Raw genomic sequence first — 18,006 nt, 5'->3', positions numbered from 1 at the left:
GAAACTATCAACTATAGGTCAATGTACGACCTTCAACAATGAGCATAGCCCAAACCGTGTAGTCACCTATAAAAGGCCCAGATATGACAATTTCAAACAATTCAAACAACAAAACTAACGGCCGTATTTCATATACAAAAAAATAAACGGAAAACAAATATGTAACACAAAAACAAACGATAACTACTTAATTTCAGGCTCTTGTCTAGGAACAGGCACATACTAACATAATGTGGTGGGGTTAAACATGTTAGCAGGGTGTACATCGTTTCGGAGCATGCTACTACCTTGTTTAATTCGTTCCATCACTCGCTTATAGTTCGCTTATAATACGTGTATCATACGTTGCACCTTTTAAAACATGATTTTCAATTGTTTTGTTGTCTCTGATGGTAGATTTGGGTTCTTAGAGGTGATATAACTCTATAAGCGCATATGTACCCGTTCCAGCGCTCGGATAATACCCTGTTACCTATTCGTTAGCGCTGGAACGGGTACATGCACGCTAATGGGGTCAATTCATCTCTAATTACACATTGTTACCACCAGAGACATGAACACAATTGAAAATACTTTTCTAAAAGGTGCAACGTACAACAAAAGTATTATAAGTGAATAGGTAACGAATAGGTAACAGGGTATTAACCGAGCGCTGGAACGAGTACATGCGCGCGAATAGGGTCATTTCATCTCTAATTACACATTGTTACTACCAGAGACATGAACACAATTGAAAATCCTTTTCTAAAAGGTGCAACGTACAACAAACGTATTATAAGTGAATAGGTAACAGGGTATTAACCGAGCGCTGGAACGGGTACATGCGCGCTAATAAGGTCATTTTATCTCTAAGAACACATTGTTACCACCAGAGACATGGACACAATTGAAAATCCTTTTCTAAAAGGTGCAACGTACAACAAACGTATTATAAGTGAATAGGTAACGAATAGGTAACGAATAGGTAACAGGGTATTAACCGAGCGCTGGAACGGGTACATGCACGCTAATAGGGTCATTTCATCTCTAATTACACATTGTTACCACCAGAGATATAAACACAATTGAAAATCCTTTTCTCAGTAAAAGGTGCAACGTAGAACAAACGTATTAAAAGCGAATAAGTAACGAATATTTAACAGGGTATTATCCGAGCGCTGGAACGGGTACATATGCGCTTATAGAGTTATATCACCTCTTAGAATCCAAATCTACCACCAGAGACAACAAAACAATTGAAAATCATGTTTTAAAAGGTGCAACGTATGATACACGTATTATAAGCGAATTATAAGCGAGTGATGGAACGAATTAAACAAGGTAATAGCATGCTCCGAAACGATGTACACCCTGCTAACATGTTTAACCCCACCACATTATGTTAGTATGTGCCTGTCCCTAGACAAGAGCCTGAAATTAAGTAGTTATCGTTTGTTTTTGTGTTACATATTTGTTTTCCGTTTATTTTTTTGTATATGAAATACGGCCGTTAGTTTTGTTGTTTGAATTGTTTGAAATTGTCATATCTGGGCCTTTTATAGGTGACTACACGGTTTGGGCTATGCTCATTGTTGAAGGCCGTACATTGACCTATAGTTGATAGTTTCTGTGTCATTTTGGTCTATTGTGGGTTGTTGTCTCATTGGCAATCATACCACATCTTTTTTTTTTATGCAAGCGCTAACCAAGATCCATCTTCAAACATACGGACATAAAGCAGTTAAAAGGTAGAACGTATAAAAATCAAATAAGGAACAAATGAGTATCGAACATAAAGTAAAAGGATCGGTTGAGAACAAACACATATAAATAGGTCATAAAAAGATCATTTTACCTCAACAAATTTAGAACTATTACCAGATATAAGAGTATAAACAACAAGAAGTAATTGTAACAGGATGCTGTTACGAAGTCTCCCAAATAAAGCTCCCATAACTCGCTATTCATATGGTCCCATGTTAATTTGATTTGATTTTTTGTCCCATACAAGAATATATATATGGCTTACTGGTGGGGATCTCCACCATTTACAAGTATTCAAACAGGAGGGGGTGGTGATGACCCCCATGGACTTTACCTACATTTCATTTTATTTGTTTTATTGTCCCCTACAAGAATATATATGGTTTAGGGGTGGGGATGTTGACCGTTTACAAGTTTTCAAACAAGAGGGGGTGGGATGACCCCCTCAGGACTTCCTTTTTATCTCATTTTATTTGTTTTATTGTCCCCTACAAGAACATATATGGTTTAGGGGTGGGGATCTGGACCATTTACAAGATAATAGTACATTCTCAAATTGAACGGGGTGGGGTTGACCCCAAGGAACTTCCATTTAATTTCATTTGATTAGTTTTATTGTCCCTTACAAGAATATATATAGTTTAGGGGTGGGGATGTTGACCGTTTATAAGTTTTCAAACAAGAGGGGGTGGGGGTGACCCGCTAGGGACTTTCCCTTTATTTCATTTCATTTGTTTTATTGTCCCCTACAAGATAATATATGGTTTAGGGGTGGGGATCTGGACCATTTACAAGATAATAGTACATTCTCAAATTGAACGGGATGGGGATGACCCCCAGGAACTTTTATTTAATTTCATTTGATTAGTTTTATTGTCCCATACAAGAATATATATGGTTTAGGGGTGGGGATCTGGACCGTTTACAAGTTAAAAGCATATTCTCGAATTGAAAGGGGGTAGGGATGACCCCCAGGGACTCCCCTATATTTTATGTGATTTGTTTTATTGTCCTTTAATCATTTCTGAAGACTGCATGTATCTATCACTTACAGTTTTCAAGTTATATTCATTTGAAAATTTTAGAAAATAAAATCCCATAGGGTTCTATAGTAAACCCCTCCCTTCTTTCTGCCCCCCCCCCCCCCAAATACCCCTTAATAGACCCCAATGCACAAATGAACGATTGATGGATCACCTAGACATATTATTCTAACATTTTATGAAACCCTAAGTAAATCTGACAAGTAATTTTGGAGAAATGCTGCGGACAAGTTCATTTTTAAAGTGGCGGAAGAAGAAGAGGAAGAAGAGGAAGAAGAGGACGATTAGGAAGAGGAAGAAGAAGAATAATAAAAATAATAAGAACTGAGCAAAAACAATAAGTCTCCAAACTTTGTTCGAATAGGTAACGAATAGGGAATAGGGAATAGGTAACGAATAGGGAATAGGGAATAGGTAACGAATAGGGAATAGGGAATAGGTAACGAATAGGTAACCAATAGGGAATAGGTAACGAATAGGGAATAGGGAATAGGTAACGAATAGGTAACGAATAGGGAATAGGGAATAGGTAACGAATAGGTAACGAATAGGGAATAGGGAATAGGGAATAGGTAACGAATAGGTAACGAATAGGGAATAGGGAATAGGTAACGAATAGGGAATAGGGAATAGGTAACCAACTTGACGTCCATATGATATGTGAGATAGTTATTCAAAATGTATAACAATACTTAACCATATTACATTACTTTGATCTTTTTAAAGTTCAAAGATATTTAATATAGTTTAATAATTTATACATATATTATCATGTTGGACAAGTTCGAAAATTGAAAATAGAAAAATATCATTATACTTGTATATAATTTGTCAAATAACACAAAACTTTAATTGAATCTATAATTTTTAATGTGAGTTAATTGACAGCTTTCAGTTCTAGGAGTTAATATGTGATATATAATATTTGACTTGCCCTCCACACTAAATATGTTTAATCATCCATAGATCATGATAAAAACACCCGGGGAGCAAACACTGTGACCCAAGTATCAAATACAAGAAATTTTAGTCATAAAATTAAATAATAATATCTATATTTCATTGTTTTATACAGACAATATCGTAAACAAATCAATCATTTTCAAAAAACCATTTAAATACAAGTTACATATCTGGGCCCTGGATTGATATTAATATAATAGTGATTTCCTGGGAATCAAAGTGCAAGTAGAATTCACCTGTGATATTAAAGACCTATATAGATATATATATATATATATATGTGTACGTACTTACCTATCTATGAACAATGCGCATGACAATTTGGAAAAAATAAAAACGTAATAGAGAAGGTATGTTTAAATGGCGGGAAAAGCAACTAGCAGCTAGTAGCATATATACTTGGGCTTGATGCTTGCTCGACCAAACTTTTAATTTTGAAATGGATTTATACTCTGATGCTAATTATGCACATGAAATGTCGCCATGTCCTAAATGTCGAGGTGACACAACAACGCAAAGAAAACCATCACTTACGAGTTCACAAAGACTAATTATCTTAGCAACTATACTTCTATTTATTTTGTCTTGTGCAATTTTGGCATGCAATGTATGGATACTATCAGAAAATATTAACATCAGAAAAGAACTGTCTACCGAGTTACATAAAGCTGCATTACACTCAGAGGCATTACAAAATCGAGTTGAAGAAACTCATCGAGTAAGTATTAAAAAATGTTTATTTCTAATCATAGAAATACTTCTAATTCAATTTTCTTTAACGAATACTTTTACACGTGCAAAACTGTTTTTCTCCTTTTTTTTGATTTTTGTATTCTAGCTAGTGTTTTGTTTTCGCTTTTGTATTTGTATTTTGAATTTTTATTTCTTTTTTGTTTTTAGTTGGGTTCTTTTAAGGAGGGAAGGTATGTCGTTAAGAAAGCTTCATTCTTCATGTATAATACTGTAAAATTGATACATGAAAATGACGGAGGAAACATAATTGATTAACATCAGCTTAACTGGTATTATCTCCCTTTCCGTTGAATTCGCTGAAATCAGCCAAATTCTCATGAATCAATTTACTTCCTCTTTCTGTTCTGTAAATTGATCTGATTACCTTAAAGGGAAATAAATTAATATTAAAACATTTCAGTTTTTTTATTTTTATTAATCTTTAAGTTAATATTTACAATTATAACTCATCGCACATAGGTTGATGCAACGCTCTTTTGCAGATAAAAAAAAACTTATATTTACTTTTTCGACTGGTGGTATTTTCTTTGTATTATCTTTTTAACTAGTTATCTTTATCCATCAATGTATGCAGCAAAAATGAAGAAAGTTTCATCTATATGATGTGCCAAAGGTGTTCAAATAAATCAGTAAATCTTTTACATTCATAGTCACATAATGTATATCATAGTGTTAACGGCTTAGTAAACCTAAACTGATTTTAATTACTTCAAAAGTTGACATCAATCTATGTATTCAATTACTTCCTGTGAATAAAGAAAGGTTTTTTTTTATCCTTAATGAATTTGATCTCTAAAACAGTAAATGCGTAATCCTCAAGAAGGACTTGACATCAATCCGGTAAATTTTGTTAGATAATTTTGAGTTTTTTTTTGAGTTTTTGTAAGTTACTTTTTATAACTACTTTCCCTTGCTCTATAAATTTTCCTTCTTCTCTAATGCGGCGTAAAGCAACCAACAATCAATCAATCTTCTCTTTTTTTGTAATGCGCTTTGTATTTTCTACATTTCTTACATACATCTGATAATTTTCTGCGAAAATTTCCGTCAAAATTATTTCGTTTTAAAATTACATAAAATGAACGAAAAATGAGAGTAGTTAGCATATGTCTCGATTAACATTTTCAGAATAATTTGTACTCTCAAATCGAATTAACATTAGTTCATAGGATAACAACGTAATGGAATTCCCCTTTTTCATAACAATACATTCTGTAGTTTCCCCTTTCTAGTTTTTAAAGTTGCAGTATAAGTAAAGTCGATATGTATTTTAGCTTCTCGAAACATAATAGGATAAACCTGGTTTATCGTCTTCCAGTGACAAAAGACGAGGCTTTAAACAACCATCAGGCATTGTAAGCCCTTCAATAATGAGCAAAAACGTATAGTTAGCTTTTATTGGCTACGGCATGGCAAAATATTAAAAAAAAAGTCGACAGGAGCAGGGGTTTACCTTACAAATGTCGTTGTTATGAACACGAAGCCTAGCCCCTCTTATTTCGGTAAGTGAAATAATAAATTATTAATAACTCACTAGATTGTGAAATGAAAATCAGCTAAGAAAAGTCAATTAACTATATAACACTTGTATAATAAACAACGCATCATTCAATTAAATTTAATTTTACATTATACCGTATCTAAAATGCTTGCATAGGAAAATAGCGTGTGTCCATAGCGCTCTTCTAGATTAACCTTCACCATGAACGCTGTAATAAACAATGACATTGCAAGTTATTCGTACTTTGCAAGGGCAAATATCTTTTATATAATCCTTTTACTAGTGTTAAAAAGACAGGGAAGAATTAAATATATATCTGATAAATATAAATACTTATTTTTTTTATTGTTTAAAATGTTAAAATGTAAAAAGATATTGTCTTGTCATTAAATTTCAAAATGTTGACATCCAGGTCAATTGTCAACGGCTAGATTTTTGAAAAGACAATAAAACAAAATATGTCTATACGTCTCGTTGCAGCAAATGCATAGAAGGCGAACTTCTAGTGGTTTTTTTTTAGTTTCATTTCGTGTTATGCCTTAAATTTGATGTCTTTTCTTTCAAAGTTTTATCATTTACTTTCAATAGGATGAAGACGACGATGAAATTTACAATCACGTGGTTTTTAAACGAAATGCTCAAAAGAAAACCAAAACGAAGAGAGGTATATATAACTATTGCACAAGATGATCTTTGAAACGTTTCGAACTTATTTGCTATAAATAAAGACGATACAAGTACAAAACGTGTCGAACGTATTTGCTATAAATAAAGACGATACAAGTACAAAACGTGTCGAACGTATTTACTATAAATAAAGACGATACAAGTACAAAACGTGTCGAATGTATTTGCTATAAGTAAAGACGATACAAGTACAAAACGTGTCGAACGTATTTGCTATAAATAAAGACGATACAAGTACAAAACGTGTCGAATGTATTTGCTATAAATAAAGACGATACAAGTACAAAACGTGTCGAATGTATTTGCTATAAGTAAAGACGATACAAGTACAAAACGTTTCGAATGTATTTGCTATAAGTAAAGACGATACAAGTACAAAACGTTTCCAAAATACAAATATGAATACAAATGTTTGATAAGTTTCGGATAACATTTTACACCCCCAAAACACTAAAGACTGCCACCGCATTAATCCGCGGCAAGTACGTGTTTTTAAGAACAAAGAACACATACAATTTTTGGGTGTAACATCTTAAACATCTATAGATATAAGAAGATGTTCTATGAGTGCCAATGAGACAACTATCCATCCAAGTCATAATTTATAAAAGTAAACAATAATAGGTCAAAGAACGGTCTTCATCACGGAGACTTGGCTCACACCGAACAACAAGCTATAAAGCGCCCCAAAATATGACTAGTGTTAAACCAGTCAAATGGGAAAATCGACGGTCTAATCTATATAAAAAAAAGGGGATCGAGAAACTTTTATGAACCACATCAACAAACGACAACTACTGAACATCAGACTCCTGACTTAGGACAGGTGCATAGCAGCGGGTTTAAACGTTTTAATGGTACTAAACCCCCACCCTTATCTAAAATATAAATAATAGCAAATGTGGGATATAAGGAAATAAAACAGCATTTAGTTCAAATGAAATAGCTCTATAGAAAATTATATCTGTTCAATATATTTAAATCTCAGCTCGCAGATGTAAGTGCAGAGGGAGGCGTGGGAGAAAAGGACCTCCCGGACCCAAAGGTGATCGAGGAGAAAAGGGTGAATCTGGTACAACAGGAGAACAAGGATCACGTGGTGCTCCTGGTATAAAAGGAGATCAGGGTCCTATTGGAACTCAAGGAAATACTGGTGTGTATCATTTAATAAAAACACGATACAATAAATGTGTTTACTTAATTTTACTAAGTCTGGGTATAAATTTTACCAAAATTGGAATGTAATATTTTCAAGCTTCGAATACACGTATATGTAGTGGAAAACAATTTTATCTGCTTTACGGTTAAAACGCCAGTTCGGCAGTAAATTTGATATGTCAGTCTAGGTATATATTTTACATGTTTTATATGTTTTTTCGTTACTTTATATTGTTTCGTTCCACTAATATATCAGTTTGATTTTATGTCTCATATGCCAGTAATTTTTAAAGGACATAGCCACGGTTATTTATCTTAAAACATAAGTTGACGATCCTCATCTTTTAATCAATCGTTTTATATTATTCATTAATAGGACCGAAAGGGGAGAAAGGTGATCCTAGTAAAACGGTAAATACATACTAACTGTAGCAATTATACATAGATATAAGTCTACATGTCTGTTTTGTGCTCTGATATGTCAACATTGAAATCGACCAGCCTTACACAATTCATATAATTTTTTTTTACTTTCTTGTAAAATCATGTACTACAGAACAAGACTGATATCATTAAATAAGTAAAACAAAAATAATAGCAACACTAGTATCTCAATTGTTTGTAAAACAATTGAAAGGTCTTTCCTGTAAAAGTGATGTTTTCGTAATGTACTTTGCATGACACTTTGTTTGATATACGACAAGCATACCTTCTGAAACTTTTCGCTTTTTACACTTAATTACCTCATCCGCCTACATTTTTGAGATCGGAAGTATGCTATATGTAACATAGAGTAGATGAGCTTTCATTTGATATGCGACAACGCCATGTTCTAGAAAGTTTAATTTTTGCACCTAATAACCCTATCCAACTAATTTTTGGAGGTCGGGAATTTGATATTTCAAATGTACACATCATGACCTTTCTTTTGATATACAACAACCCTATCTTAAAGGTAAATTAATTTTTTTGCACTCAATGACCCCATCCATCCAATTTTTGGGGGACATCAATTGAAATTTGACATGTACGCTTTATGTTCTTTCATTTGATATGTGACAACCTTACCATCTGAGAAATTTGAAATTTTGTACTAAATGACGCCACCCTTCCCCCTGGGATGAAAAAGAGGTTTAAAATTTTCATTTTTAAATAGAGTTTATTAAGACCTTCAATTTGATATATCAGATGACTCCATTTGACAAAGTGCCAAAAATGATGCAATATCAACTATATAAATAGAAGTTATGAAACTTACAAAGTCAATGCAAAACATGAAAATTTCAAATTGATTTTTTTGTGTTTTTTTCATTGGAATGTTTTAGGTATTTGGTCAAACATATAACTATGTTAACCTCTTCAATTTCTTAAACAATTTAAGTGGTAAGCTGTTGTTGATTCAGAAATACATGCCTCCGCTTGCAAAATTTCAAACTGCATTATCTCTAAAACGACAACAGATATCTCAAATCTGTTAGATGATAAATGATCTACAGTTGAAGGACAACATTATAGAAAATTGGGACAATTTCAAAGTTCATCCAGGTCACAATGAATCATCAAATATATGATGCAATACCAAACTTGAGAACCGGAAGTCGTAGAGACATGGGACTATCACCATTCAACTCAGGACCACTTGACCTTTCAAATATCACAAGGTCAAGGTCATAGTTCACTTTAAAGGTCAAGGTTAAATTTCATCATGACCTGACATTGACCTCAAATTGAAGGTCTTAAAGAACTGATCATTTTTGCAATTCACAGTAGGTTCATATCTGTTACCTTTTCAAAGATATACAAACAATACTGTACTTTTAATAATTATCTCGTCGTAACTTTTGAACAGACGGTCGGACATTTTTGGGCTTAATGTATAAAATGTAGAGCTCGTCCAGAGGAACATTTTATACACAGTATGTATGCAGCAAACTCTTATCGTTTTCTTAATATGTAAGATTGAAATTGCAGCGTATTTTTTTTTTTGAACTCAGTGGCCTTTGACATTGGGTGCAAATTAAAGGTCACATGAACTTAAGATTATTGTCGAAGGTTCCAAGTCTCTACGACGTCCGGTTCTCGAATAAGAATTTTTCAAAAATTGTGTATAATCTTTCAAGAGAAATTACTCCTTATAAGGGTTGATAACAACATGTTGCCGTTTTTAATTCGATTCTATCTCTAATACTTTTTTTAAGAAAAATGCAAATAAAAGAAATAGCTTCAAGGGGATATAACTCTTAAAGGGAATGATTAAATCCTTAGCAGCCTCATATTGTGATACATCATTATGAGATCTACCTATTGTCCAAATAAGGTCATGATATCTTCATAAACAACGAGGGGGGGGGGGGGGCATGTCAAAAATATCAAATAAAAGGGAGATAACTTGTAAAGGGGATAATGAAATTCTTAATAGGGTCATCTGGTTATACTTCATGATGAGGTCTATCTATGGTCCATATTTGGTCTTGTTAACTTCAACAGAAATGGGGGGAGGCCATGCCAAAACAATGTTGGAAGAAAAAACGGAAGAAAAACAATAAGGTCTGTCCCTTGTAGAGGAAAGACCTTAATGAGTAAATTTAACTAGTGAAAAACAATAATATGATCGTGCGATGATACACATATTGCATACAGAATAGACTATCTTGCTTATCTGATAGTATTTCGTGTGTTGCCATAGTTACATGTACTGTATAAAGATATAGAAACATGTGATATGAGTGCCTATGAGACAACTCTCCATCTAAGTCACAATTTATAAAAGTAAACCATTATAGGTCAAGGTACGGTTTTTTTAAACACGGAGCTTTGGCTCACATCGGACAGCAAGCTGTAAAGGGCCCAAAAAAATACTAGTGTAGAACAATTCAAACGGGTAAACCAACGGTCTAATCTATATAAAAAACGAGAAACAAGAAACACTTATGAACCACGTAAACAAACGACAACCACTGAACAGCAGATTTCTGACTTAGGACAGGTGCAAACAATTGCAGCGGGATTAAACATTTAAAAAAATGTTACCAAACCTTCTCTTTATATAACAGTAGTATAACATCACAACATAGAAAGACACACTAAAAAATATAATTGGAATGACTTTACTCCATCAAAAAACGAAGTGACACAAATAAACACACAATGCATTCAAGAATACATTTGATCTGTGATACAATGTAAATACAGAGTTAATAATAATAAGTAATGAATTATTAAAGTAAAAGTATAAAACTGCTGTGAAATGTTAAACAATTTTAGAAAAACATCAAATTTGAAAAACAAATTACGTCATATAATACACAGGTAAATTAAAATAATTTTGTTGTTAAGTATAGTTCTTCTGTCCATGTACCGTATACATACTTTTATTTGTAAATTCATCAAATTAATATGCTTTACTTATTTTAAAATATCATTTGAATGCAAATGATTATCTTATTCATGACCTGTCAGTTATTTTTTCAGATGAAAATAAAAGCAGCACATTATACTTCTGACTTCGATCGCGACATTAACCATGAGGACAAGATCTGGGAAAAGACAAAAAATGGTTATAGAGAATATGGTGCACATCATTCACATTTTAGACTAGTCACCCTTATATTTTCACTGATGCTTAAATTAACTTTTGATATCTAGTTAAGAAGCAATCACTAAAATTAAGAACCAAGAGAACGTCTTTATCAAGTTTTTTTTTTTTTTAAATTTCACAGTAATCAGTTAACAATATGACAATCAAGATATATTTCTTACATACAGTTTTTGAAGCAATAAACAACTTTCGCAAAAACACAAATTCAAGCCTCATTTATCTGAGATCCTTTATCAGTAATATTTTTACTACATATGCTATGCTAAATCCAGACAACCTTTTTGAGAAGCGTATACTTGTTTCATTTAAAATGTTATGTTTAATACTTGAAACTGGTCAATTAAGCTCTGAAATATCTTGAAAAATAAAAAAAGTACATGCATGATACTCATTGTTTAACATTTTAAAAAAAGTTTGCATGTACTTATTAATTTTTCACGTCAAGGTTAAGTATTATGAACTTTAATTAATGCACACTTACAAATAAAACCGAAATGATAAAAGAAAAAGAAGTGACAAACGAGGTAATAGGAATTTATAAGTCGAGGAAAGACAAAAACATGGGGAAAAGAAAAAAGACAAACAACATTCTGGGGAAGGTTCACAAAAAAGTAAAGAGTCAACAACATTAACCCTATAGAATACAGCTGGCTCATAAACTCATACCTCGAAAGGGTATGTAGCTCTTGTTCAAGTAAACCCTATAGAATACCGCTGGCTCATAAACTCATACCTCGAAAGGGTATGTAGCTCTTGTTCGAGTAAACCCTATAGAATACCGCTGGCTCATAAACTCATACCTCGAAAGGGTATGTAGCTCTTGTTCAAGTAAACCCTATAGAATACCGCTGGCTCATAAACTCATACCTCGAAAGGGTATGTAGCTCTTGTTCGAGTAATTACACCCGTCGTATTGCTCATGTAACTTCATTATCCCCTTATAAGTTGTATGCAGTGAGGCTAGCTACGAGACGAAGATAACGGACTTGAGGAACCCCTAGTGTTACATACCCATGGTCATCTGGGACTAAGATAATCCATAACAGTCAACCCAAACTGTGATGGAATTCGTAAGAATTTTGACAAGTTTCTTTACTTTACCAGTCCAATATCCTACTTGGAAGCTCCTCCCTTCTGTTACGAAAATCAGGTATAGGTAAAAGCAGCAGTAGTATTATCAAAACCTACAAAAATATACAACTAATTATACAGGCTTTCATATTTTTTTAATTGAAGAGTTAAGTGAGATTCAACTTTTGCACACTGTGACAAATATAAAACTATAATAGTTTAATTGCATCATAAGCATAACGCTCGTTATAATGTTCAATTGATGGACTGGGGCTTCAAAATTATTTGTGAAAGACACATGTATTGTAAATTTACTTCAGGAATTTCTAAAAAGACCCACCATTACAATTTTACACGTACCAAGTGAAAAAATTAAGGCGGTATTTGTCTAGTAGATTCCTCTGTACAGTATTAAAATGCATTTTTGCTTTTGTTTATTTCGTTTATTTGTAAAGTTTAACCATTGAGTGAATAATTTGTTTTTTTTTTCAGTTGAATGCAATAACATATGGCATGGTACAGTTTGTAGAAATAGAACATATACAAGTTTAAGTAAGTAGTCAATGGACATAAATTATGTTATAAAAATAGGTTTTTCTACAGTATTTTCCAAAATGCACTCAAAATGCTATTATCATAATTTGACATTTAAACAGAGGTTTGCGTAATAACGGAAACTGTTACATACCCCACATGGTCATGATACTTACCAAAATGTATTCCAATTTTCACTGACTAATATCTGTTCAATTTAAGACAAGTAATTAAAGATGCCAGTTAATGGACAATTTTCTAAACCGATTATACTTACGACAAAATTTTTACATTATATATTTAACATCTGATGTTGATACATTTTCAAATAAAAAAAAGTATATGATGCTATAGCATATGTTATTTTCAGAAAACAGTCAGACTATGACGTTTCTTGAGAGATCAAATTGGAATAATGTTGAAAATCCATTTGATGATACAGAAAAGGGGAAATATAAAGCCAAAGAAACAGGGATCTATCTGGTTTACTTCCACGTAAGTTTATAATTAGAATCAAGAATGCTCACAACAAAACTTTAGAAATCTAAAACAAATAACAGAGACACGTCTGTCAGGTGCCACATGCTTCGTACAGTAAACACATGTCTTGTGGACTCAATTATATTTGGTTGTTGTTTCTTCATTTTGTTTGTGGGGGAAGAGGTTTCGGAAAAGTATAATGGATAAAATATTTCAAGGCCGACCAAAAATAGCTTTATTGACGATAATTTATTGGGTACTAAGAATGCAATCCACTTTAAATGACCATTATTTTTTATTGGGAGAAACGCAAGTGTAACATATGAAACCTAAGAATTGTATGATAAAGAACCTACCGAATAATGTTAATTAGTGTTTTGTTTATTTGTATTTTTTTTGTGTTATTTTAATGTGTATATTAAATGCATCATATTGTCATCGTCCATGTATTTAACTATAATTATCAAACCTCATTCAAAATAGTTGTCGACCAAGTCACAGCTTGACAGATTGTCACCGATAACTTATGTAATCTAGATAGGAGATTAATTATTCAATTATTGTCACAAACAATCTAGAGGCGGGTTCTGCTAACCAATGCGAATCACCTTAGATAATTATACACAACCAATCAGAAGGCGTTGTTCTGCTAACCATTGTACATCACCCGAGATGTTTATCCATAATTTTTGGAGTGATAAATGCTGCCCAGAACTAAATGACGTGTTTGGTAGACTGATGTTTGTCTTTTCGTCGTTTACGTTTGTTTAGCCGTGTTTTTATCTGGTCTCTCTTTGAATTTCGAGTCTTTATGTTTTTCTTTGATATTTTCCGCTTCTTTGTTAAAGAGCCACTGGTTTGGACTTTGTTTTTCTGAAGATCCACTTATTGATTGATTGATTTGTAGAGCTTTAGTTGATGACTGCTTGCAAATATCTCGCGTATATTCAGGACGGAAAATTTAAAGTTATTTGTTAAAGAATTCACACAAATACATCACTAATTGGGAAAAATCAGTAATCGACATTGGAAGCTGTTTTTCATATTTTGTCTTTCGTTTCTCTTTTGGTTTATTCCACACGTTTTCACACTAATTCCTTTTATAGCTTGAATTATGCTATCGGTTTTGTTCATTTTTAAAGGCCATTCGATGGCATATAGTTATCTTTTTCAAATGTTTTCTCTGGTTGATAGTTACTTGTTGGCATTTTATATCATATCTCTAAAAAAAATGTTAATTTACCAGAAAAGGTTTCGCAGTAATCAGTGTTCGCTATGTTTTACATAGAAAACATTGTTTAATTCCAAGATAAACCTGTAATTTATCAAATATTTGTAATTGAAGGAATCTTTTAAAACATTCTGTATTAGATTGCTCTGGCTACTGAAAATTGTTTATTTAACAGAATCTGGAAAATAATTTTGAAAATAAAAATAAATGTATGTTATTGTAGGTTGTGTTCAATAATGTTTTGTCCAGGGAAGAAATATCTATATGTTATTGTAGGATAGATATATGTTATTTTAGGTTGTGTTCAATAATGTTTTGTCCAGGGAAGAAATAGCCATCATACATCATCGGCATAACCCAAACACTGACACTGTACTTAGGTGTGTGGAAGGCAACGACAGTTATGTTCATGGACCAAAAAGTCATAAAAACAAAAAGATGAAGACTTGCAGCATAACAAGTGTATTATTCGTTCAGCAGAATGATGTTTTAGAAATACAAAACAAAATTGCTGGTACGACCATTGACCTCACGAAGGATGCTACATATTTTGGAGCAGTTCTTTTATCAAATGTTCTTCAATGATCTCACTTTTTATGCTTTAAATTGAGATTGAAATTGAGATTGAAATTGAGATTTAATTTATTGACTCAAAAGTGTATTACAATTTGTTCGTCAAATACAAATTTTTATCTTTAGCAGTTATTATAATAGAAATCAGTTGAAAAATATTTTTTTGTTAACAAATACATTTCTATGCATATTAATTAATTGATATATTTAGAAGACACTTTTTCAAGTATTTATCAAACCTTAATGATTACTTATATAGTACTTAGTGTATGTTAAAAGCTGTACATGTGGGATATTAAATGTCTTCATAAAAGATTAATTTGTTATCCATTTGAAACTATTTCTTTTACACTAAAATCCTTTATACCTTTACTTTTTCTATAGAAAATGAATGACCAAATCAAAGTTATACAGATTTTATGTAAATATCTCTATATTTGAAAATGCATGTCCAAGTCAGGATTCGTTTGATGTGTTTTATCATTTGATTTTGCCATTTGATTAGGGAATTTCTATTTTGAATTTTCCTCGCAGTTCAGTATTTTAAGTTTGACTGTCCCTTTGGTATCTCTCGTCCCTCTTTTTTTAAGACAAGCATATGAGTAAAATACATAACCGGTTTTTACTGAATTTATAATATCTTTATTTGTAAAAGCGTTGTTACATAAAATAAATGAAAAGTATATAGATGGAGATTATGTTTTATATTTAAAAAAAGAAACAATTCATGAAGATCAATGAAATATCTTATACTGAAATATTTCTTGATGGAAAAAGTTTTTATCATTGCAAATTATATGTTATAATAGAGAAATGCTTGACCATTAATAAATAGGTTTGTTTTGTACTGACTTAATATTCTGTACATAGAATCTGTGTTTGCTAAAAAAAAAGAGCATTTATTGGTTACATGGTTTTTTTATTTTCGCTTTTTTTTTTTTTAGAACAGTAGAATAAATCCTATTTTTACTTTTTTATTCCTATAATATAAAACATGTTTAACACGATGAATTAATTTTCAATACTTTCAGCTTTCCCAGTTTGAAAATAATTGAGACAATTTAAAACAACATGCAGTAACTTTTCAAAAGCTTAAATAAATGGACTGAACATAAATTACTTTCAATGAATTGGCAAAAAAAAATTAATCTGAATTTTACTTTATTCTTTAAAAAAAACTGTTTCTGTACTAGTTATTTTAGTGCGAAAAAACTATGATTGTAACCAACGAATATTTAAATTACTTACATAATAAGAAATGGTTTTAAACAAGTGTTATAAAAAAGAAGATGTGGTATGATTGCCTTATTAGTTTGCTTATATATTATATCAATTTAGAATGTAATATCTTTCTTTTTTTTTCAATTTTTGACACATTTGTTGAATATCAGATGTTTGTTTTTAAAACTATCATTTACAACTAATAATCTTTACTTTTAGAACAATTGCTTTTAGTTTGTCAGCATACAGAAAACCAACCTCGATTTCATATAGTCTAAGGTGACTGTATCATATACTACTATATTTAAAGTTGTACGTCTCAAATAAATACCTGTTTATTTTAAGATTGTCTATACAAATCTGTTCAGGTATGAGATAACATATCAGTCGACCTACTTTTTAAACCGTCCTTTGTTAACTTCATGTAAAGATTTTATTTTGTGTAAATAAAAATCTGTATTATATTTGGTTATTATAGATTAACTTGCGGACACTGAAAAGTGTTTAAGGATTTATATCACGAATTTCATTTTTACGTCATTGAAAATATCATAAAAAATATTTGAATTGTTTTGGGTTAATTAACTCTTGGTATGCTTATCCGGGAACTTAACTATGATTGTTTCCAGTTGCATCTGGATGTCACAGTCTGATTGTATTACACATTCAGTTATCATAGTAGCAGAACACGTATATGTAATTCATATTTCTTTCTTTTTTTCTTTTCGTACATTTACACTTACCATTGTGCAAATCAATCGCATTGATGGTGGTTGTCCTAAATGTTGCACATTAAATTAAAATATGCAAGAACGCATAATTATATTTTCGAATCACTTAATTTTAAGCGTAAGTAATTAATACCTGTTAGAAAATTCATTCAACAAAACTATTAACACGAGTAGCAATAGAGAATATAAACTGCATACGAATATTTAGCCAAATCACTTGAATTTTGAAGTCATGATAATGCTGATATCTATGCATAAATCTCTTTTGAAAAAGGACTTTCCGTTTTGAATTTTCCTTGGAGTTTTGTTGTTTTTTCTTTTCACACATAAATATTACATTTTCTATTTTTAGAAGACACACTTTTATCTTTAAATTTAGAACAACATACTGGATTCTCCTATGTGATCCCTTGCAAAGCATTTATCGGTGTCTTTTAGGGGATGAGGGGGTTAAAAAGTTGATATCAATTTAAATTAAACCAAATCCTAAATATATCGTTTACTCTTTTTGCAAAACATTCCGTAATGATCAGTGTGAAAACCACTAGTTCTGTTGTCATTAAAGAGGGGCTAAAGTTACCAGAGACACATTCAAACTCACAGATCGAAAATAAACTGACAACTAAAAAGAAAAAGACTAAGAGACAAATAACAGGACACAACATAGAAAACTTAAGACTAAGAAACATAAACAGTGCTCTCACCAAATATCATGCATT

At 31.8% G+C, this 18,006-nt stretch overlaps 1 protein-coding gene and 1 long non-coding RNA gene across 4 annotated transcripts in view; one reads left to right on the top strand and one right to left on the bottom strand.

Moving 5' to 3' along the window:
- Positions 1-18,006, bottom strand: part of LOC139514737 (uncharacterized) — a 32,627-nt gene that overhangs the window by 12,874 nt on the left and 1,747 nt on the right. Inside the window, exons 2-6 of one of the 2 annotated variants that reach the window (XR_011662680.1) lie at positions 14,001-14,753; positions 12,458-12,630; positions 6,138-6,211; positions 5,192-5,248; positions 4,759-4,866 (exon numbers count right to left, since the gene is read on the bottom strand). This is a non-coding gene — a long non-coding RNA (uncharacterized lncRNA). The remainder of the gene's footprint in view (positions 1-4,758; positions 4,867-5,191; positions 5,249-6,137; positions 6,212-12,457; positions 12,631-14,000; positions 14,754-18,006) is intronic. The other variant, XR_011662679.1, reaches the window with a different exon arrangement.
- Positions 3,985-17,020, top strand: LOC139514731 (macrophage scavenger receptor types I and II-like). 2 transcript variants are annotated; one of them, XM_071304364.1, is made up of 8 exons: positions 3,985-4,467; positions 6,592-6,667; positions 7,679-7,843; positions 8,225-8,259; positions 11,320-11,419; positions 13,010-13,069; positions 13,422-13,546; positions 15,060-17,020. In XM_071304364.1, the coding sequence occupies exons 1-8, from the start codon at positions 4,189-4,191 to the stop codon at positions 15,345-15,347; spliced, it is 1,128 nt and encodes a 375-aa protein (XP_071160465.1). In that variant the 5' UTR covers positions 3,985-4,188; the 3' UTR covers positions 15,348-17,020. The 2 variants fall into 2 exon arrangements, with proteins under 2 accessions (XP_071160465.1, XP_071160466.1); XM_071304365.1 differs by having other exon boundaries at positions 4,025-4,467; positions 11,320-11,404.

The sequence above is a fragment of the Mytilus edulis genome, chromosome 3 (assembly GCF_963676685.1).
Source record: "Mytilus edulis chromosome 3, xbMytEdul2.2, whole genome shotgun sequence".
Lineage (NCBI taxonomy): Eukaryota > Metazoa > Mollusca > Bivalvia > Mytilida > Mytilidae > Mytilus > Mytilus edulis.
The sequence above is the reverse complement of the archived record's forward strand: the minus strand, read 5'-3'. Positions and strand labels throughout refer to the sequence as shown.